Consider the following 6,921-nt stretch of genomic DNA (forward strand, 5'->3'; position numbering starts at 1 on the left):
GTCTCAAAAAAAAAAAAAAAAAAGAAGATAACAGGATCATGCATCTGTAAATACAACAAAGAAGCATCCTGGAGCAGTGACAAGATCACTGGACCTGGAGTTAGAGAGATGAGATTGAAATCCTAGCTAAGCTGTTAATTAGCTCTGTGATCCTGAATAATGAACTCTCTTTCCTTCTCTGGGCCTCAGTTTCCATTTATAAAAAAGGGGATAATAAGAATTACTACTCTATAGGTTTGTTGTGTCAGCTAAATAATATATATGGAAGGTCTCATTCAAACAATGTCTAACCCATGATAGGAGCTTCTTTTAATTATCTGTTACTTCATAACAGACCATACTAAAATGTAGTAGCTTACAACAACAATCATTTATTTGCCCATAATTCTGTAATTTTTTTTTTCATATGGAGTCTTGCTCTATCACCCAGGTTGGAGTGCAGTGGTGCCATCTCGGCTCACTGCAACCTCCACCTCCCGGGTTTCAAGAGATTCTCCTGCCTCAGCTTCCCAAGTAGCTGGGACTACAGGCATGTGCCACCGTGCCCAGCTCAATTTTGTATTTTTAGTAGAGGCAGAATTCCACCATGTTGGCCAGGCTGGCCTCGAATTCTTGACCTCAGGTGATCCGCCTGCCTCAGGCTCCCAAAGTGCTGTGATTATAGGTGTGAGCCACCATGCCCGGCTCATAATTTTGTAATTTGGCTGGGCTTAGCTGGCTGATTCTTCTCTTGGTCTCATCTTTGGTCACTCATGTGGTCGTATTCATCTGGTGGCTAAATGGGGCTGGGTGGTCCAGGATGGTCATGGCTGACAATTAGCTGTTGGCTGAGGTGTCTTGATTCTCTTCCATGTGGCCCATTTAACGGGTTAACTTGGTTTCTTAAATAGTGGCTGCAGTGTTCTGAGATAATGAAACTAAAAGCTGCAAAGTCCCTTAAGACTTAGCCTCAGAAACTATACAATGCTGTTTTCGGGTTTTGTTTGTTTGTCTTTGAGACAAAGTCTCACTCTGTAGTCCAGGCTGGAGTGCGGTGGCATGATCACAGCTCACTGCATCCTTGACCTCCTGGGCTCAAGTGATCCTCCTACCTCAGCCTCTTGAGTAGCTGGGATTACAGGCAGGAGCCACTGTGCCCAGTACAAAGCTACTTGCAATACATTCTGTTAATTTTGGGGGGCAGCAGAGTAGAGGAAAGGGTCTTGCTGTGTTGCCCAGGCTCGAGAGCAGTGGTGCAATCATGGCTCACTGTAGCTTGACCTCCCTGGGCTCAGGTGATCCTCCTACCTGAGTAGCTGGGGCCACAGGCATGCACCAGCAGCCCCGGCTAATTTTTGTATTTTTTGTAGAGATGAGGTTTCGCCATGTTGCCCAGGCTGGTCTCGATCCTCCTCCTGAGTAGCTGGGACCACAAGCAACCAACAGCCTTGGCTAATTTTTGTATTTTTTGTAGAGATGGGGCTTCGCCATGTTTCCCAGACTGGTCTTGAACTCCTGGGCTCAAACAGTCTGCCTGCCTCAGCATCCCAAAGTGTTGGGTTTACAGGCATGAGCAACCACACTCAGCCTATTCTGTTGATTAATGCAAGTAACTAGGACAGCTCAGATTTAAGAGATGTTGAATTAGATGGGAGGTACGGCAAAAACACATTGAAAAAGGGAGAGGACATAGCCATGATTATTCTCTCAGTCTACCGCAGTGTTCAATAAAGGTTTGTGTGGTGAATGAATGACCTTATGTCTTATACCAAGTCAAAAGTTCTATTCTTCATATTCAAGGTCTGCTATGATCCTGCTTCTGGACCACAGACCTCATATCTTTTCTATAACACTCATCACAATCTACTCCACAATTTATTTATTTGTAATGATATTTTATCCTCAGAGAAAGGTAATTTGTTTTGTTTTCTCTTAAATCTCATGAGTCTAGCAGATATTCAGGCTCCAAAGAGACACTCTGTAGATGCTTATTGAGTTGGATTTAATTAAACAACCTTTAGATCTTATTCCCTACTTTCCTTACCATCATCACCTACTAGTCCCCTCTAAAGTCATTAGTTAGACATTTCCCTTAATATCTTACTATCTTCCTGTCTTCGTGCCTTTACGCATTCTATTTTCTCTGCCTAAAATACTTCGCATTTTCCTGTTTGCCTATTTCTTACTGATATTTAGCAACCTTGGTGTCACCCACAAAATGCCAGTAGAGTCTGGGCCATTCTGACAATCATGATAAATCCCCTGGTTGAATACCACTGGTAAAAACCATCCTTTGGGCCGATAATAGGCACAAAATATATTGGCTGTCTGATACCACCTGTCTTAGAAGTTCCTAATTGTTCCCCTATCCCAACTATATTGTGTTTGAAGAAGTTACTGTATTCTTCTAAGGCTTTACCCTTCTAGGTATAGTTGAATTATCTGGCATACCTGAAGGGAGTCGAATATTAGCCAATCTATAAGCAAGTGCTGAAATATAATAGAAAGGAGAAATGGGCTGGGTGTGGTGGCTTACGTCTGTTATCCCAGTACTTTGGGAGGCCAAGGTGGGCAGGTCATGAGTTCAAGAGGTCATGAGTTCAAGACCAGCCTGGCCAATATGGCAAAACCCTATCTCTACTAAAAATACAAAAATTAGCCAGGCATGGTGGCAGGACCTGTAGTCCCAGCTACTTGGAAGGCAGAGGTAGGAAAATAGCTTGAACCTGGGAGGCAGAGGTTGCAGCGAGCTGAGATCACGCCACCACACTCCAGCCTGGACCACAGAGCAAAACTCCCTCTCAAAAAAAAAAAAAAAGTAGAAATGAACCAGACTCTGTTTGTCCTTATGTGGTGGAATTACTTTTCCCCAAGCATACATAAATTGTCTCCTTAGACTGAATAAGGCATATGTAATTGAAGTATAATTGCCAAGTGTCAGGGATACTAATGTCTAAATAAACACTACTGTCACCACCAAGCCATTAAGTTTCTTTAATGGAGATGGGAGTCGTGAAAACACTGGGTTTTTATAAAAACTGAAGTAGGCCAGGCGCGGTGGCTCACGCCTGTAATCCCAGCACTGTGGGAGGCCGAGGCGGGTGGATCACGAGGTCAAGAGATCCAGACCATCCTGGTCAACATGGTGAAACCCCGTCTCTACTAAAAATACAAAAAATTAGCTGGGCATGGTGGCGCGTGCCTGTAATCCCAGCTACTCAGGAGGCTGAGGCAGGAGAATTGCCTGAACCCAGGAGGCAGAGGTTGCGGTGAGCCAAGATCGCGCCATTGCACTCCAGCCTGGGTAACAAGAGCAAAACTCTATCTCAAAAAAAAACAACAACAAAAAAAAACTGAAGTAAAAAGCTTGAGAAAATAATTGAATACAGCAGGGCAGAAGAATTTCTTATTCACTTTTCCTGGATAGGTAGGCAGAACGAAAAGGGGAATTGAGGAGAAAATATGTGAATTGAATACAAAAGAGTTTAGGTTTTGGGTGCTATAGGGATAGCAGTTTGGAAATAGAATAGAGAGAGGGGCTGAGCCTGGGGACCATCTCTTTACTCACCAGAAGTGACTACAATTTGGACAAATGTAGACAGGGGTGAGCTAGGAAACTCATTCATTCTACACATTAATTTGCACCAAGCTAAAGTGAATCTGTATTTGGAATTAGTGACCTGCATTCTTAATTTTGGTGAATGGCAACAATCCATCACTCACTAGTCCAGAAATGTGGGTGTCATTGGAGTCACATCGACTCCACTGTCTCTTGCCCCTCAAGGTTAATCATCCATCAAGCCCTGTCAACTTTGCCTCTTTTTCCAGTCCATCCTCTCCTCTCCATTGTTACCGCCATTGACCTAGTTCAGGTTCCCATAATCTCCCACTTAGGCAAATGGTCTTCCTGCCTCCAGTCTAATCCTTTTCCAATCCACGCTTCATATGCTGCTAGAATAATCTATCTCGAGCATATATCTGTCCATATCACTCTCCTTAACAAAGGCCCTCCCCACACCCCAGCTGCTCCATTCATACTGTTGAAAAGCTAAACTTTTAGACATAGCATTCCAGGCCTTTTGTTCCTAGTTTAACCTTTATTACCTAACCTGTTCTTAACCTGTTTAGCCTTTACTCTGGCCACACCCTCACACCATGCTCTAGTCATACTGACCTACTTTTAGTTCCCCAAACATAACATGCTTTTTCAAGCCCCTGCACATACCTGGAATGCATTCTCCTCCCTGCACCAGCCTGGAGAACTTCAAATCATCTTTGAAACTCCGTTCAGGAGTCATCTCCACCCTGACTTAACCCAGTCACAGCCAGTTGTCCCTCCCTCAGGGACAAGTAGCTCCCTCCAGCAGCTACCTGTACACACTTCCATATCGCACATTCTTGTTTGCTTGCCTGTCTCTGACTGCAGGGGAATGCTCTCTGAGTACAAGATAGCATTTTATTTGTCTTCATATTCTTTGTGTCTAGTACAGGCTTAAAATAGGTGTTCAAGTGGATGAACATTTTATAGGTACTTTAGATTTATTTGCCCAACGTGGTAAGGGAACTGCTGCACACAGACTAGCTGATGGTGTGTGCATATGCTGTTGTACCTTGGGGAAAGGCCCTGACATTTTTTGTTTTGTTTTATTTTTAGTCCCTAGTATTTTAACCACTTATTCAACAATTATTATTAAGCACCCACTATATTTCAGGACATATTTTTTTTTTTTTTTTGGGTCCGGGTCTCCCTCTTGTTCACGCTGGAGTGCAGTGGTGTGATAATGGCTCATTACAGCCTCAGGATCAAGCAATCCTCTCACCTCAGCCTCCTGAGTGGTTGGGACCACAGGCACTTGTCACCACTCTCAGCTAATTAAAAAAAAATTTTTTTTTCGAGTACAATTTCCATTTTATTTTTCTCCAGGGAATAGTTGTCTTCAATCTTTTACTCAGCTCCTTACATGGGTTTTGGTGGGGGTCGTGGGGCAGCACCCGCAGGTCTAAATCGGGGTGGCGGTGTTCGGTCCTTGCGGGCTTCACGAGATCGATTCCTGACTACTTTGCTGTGAATTGCACAACTCACACAGTAATGTAGCTTCACATAGAGCTTGGGAAGTACATAGGCATCAAAGACGCTTGCTTCAGAAATATCCCTGACTGCTGCGGCCTCCACTATGTTTCGAATGATGAATTTCTTAATGGCCTTGTCCTTGGGCACGCATCGGGCACAGTTCGTGCAGCGAATAGGCTGAACATGGCCGCGGCCCTTTTTGGCACGACCGTTGTTCCTTCTTTTCTTTGTCATTTTGGAAGCTTGCAGCAGAGAAAAAAAAAATTTTTTTTTACTAAAGATGAGGTCTCATTGTGTTACTCAGGCTGGCCTTAAACTTCTGAGCTCAAGCCATCCTCTTGTCTCAGCCTCCCAAAATGCTGGGATTACAGGCATGAGCCATTGTGCCCAGGCCTGTGCCATGTTATTTTATTACTTTTCTTTCTTTTTTCTTTTTTTTTGAGACAGAGTCTTGTTCTGTCACACAGGCTGGAGTACAGTGGCATAATCTTGGCTTACTACATCCTCCGCCTTCCAGTTTGAAGTGACTCTCCTGCCTCAGCCTTCCCAAGTAACTGGGATTACAGGCGCCTGCTACCACGCCTGGCTAATTTTTGTATTTGTAGCAGAGACGGGGTTTCCCCATTTGGCCAGGCTGGTCTTGAACTTCTGGCCTCAAGTGATCTGCCTGCCTCAGCCTCCCAAAGTGCTGGGATTACAGGCATGAGCCACCATGCCCAGTGTATTATTATTTTTTGAGACAAGAGTTTCACTCTGTTGCCCAGGCTGCTGTGCAGTGGCATGATCTTGGCTCACTGCAATCTCTGCCTCCTGGGTTCAAGCGATTCTTCTGCATCAGCCTCCAAGAGTAGCTGGGATTACAGGTGTGTGCCACCACACTGGGTTAATTTTTGCATTTTTAGTGGAGACAGAGTTTCACCATCCTCTCCTCTCCATTGTTACTACCATTGATCTAGTTCAGGTTCCCATAATCTCCCACTTAAACAACTGGTCTAACTCTTCTGGTCAAACTCCTGGCCTCAAGTGATCCACCTGCCTTGGCCTCCCCAAAGTGCTGGGATTACAGGCTGAGCCACTGTGCCGAGCCCCTGTACCATTTTAAAGGTCAGGGACTAGTATGATGAGCAAGAAAAACAGCTCTGGCCTTCAAGCAGGGTACTCTTTAAGAGAAGCTTCATAATTGTATGGAATGACAATATGAAATTATTTTTAAAATCAGATACTGGGAGATGCAGCTATTTTACCCCACCAATGGAACATTTAAATAACTTGAATAATCTTAAAATGACCCCCATGTCTCAAATGGTTTTAGGATAGCGTGGCATAACCAAGGCCTGCCACATAGTGGCAGTGTTTCTCCAGGGACGAAGGTAATTTAGAGGCCTAGGACTGGAAAAGCAGGTAGTTCTCAAACTTAACTCCTAAAGAATAGCTCCTAGAAATGCAACATAGTAGCCTTCCTCAATTTGCAGAAAAAGAAACAAAAGAGATAATTGAGTCAATTATCTCCCTCCAAACTTTCTTAAGCCTTTGGTTTCTGCTTTTTCTGCCAAGGAGCACATACACATAGAGCACTTTTAGAAATGGCTGAGCATGTTAAGTTCCATAGCAGATTTTTTCCCAGACTTGTAATTTCAGAATTGCTTTTTGATTTTTTTGGTGACATAATAATATATCCTACTACATAAAAGTGTTTCTTCATTCATATGACCAAACTAACAGCAATAGTACTGCAAAATGTTTCCTCTGGAGTGCCATATTTTCGGGTGCCCTGCCCATTAAACCTATTTGAGAATCATGATCTCATCCAATGTTTTCTAGTTACAAAAAAGGAGAACAAGTTTCTTTTCTTTTCTTTTTTTTTTTTTTTT

At 43.5% G+C, this 6,921-nt stretch overlaps 1 protein-coding gene across 1 annotated transcript; it reads right to left on the reverse strand.

Moving 5' to 3' along the window:
- Window positions 1-4,874: 4,874 nt before the first annotated feature.
- Window positions 4,875-5,309, reverse strand: LOC108284374 (40S ribosomal protein S26-like). Its single transcript, XM_017501089.2, has one exon. It carries the CDS (start codon window positions 5,282-5,284, stop codon window positions 4,937-4,939), a length of 348 nt encoding a protein of 115 aa, XP_017356578.1. The 5' UTR covers window positions 5,285-5,309; the 3' UTR covers window positions 4,875-4,936.
- Window positions 5,310-6,921: the final 1,612 nt, after the last annotated feature.

The sequence above is a fragment of the Cebus imitator genome, unplaced genomic scaffold (genome assembly GCF_001604975.1).
Source record: "Cebus imitator isolate Cc_AM_T3 unplaced genomic scaffold, Cebus_imitator-1.0 Scaffold277, whole genome shotgun sequence".
NCBI classification, from domain to species: Eukaryota; Metazoa; Chordata; class Mammalia; order Primates; family Cebidae; genus Cebus; species Cebus imitator.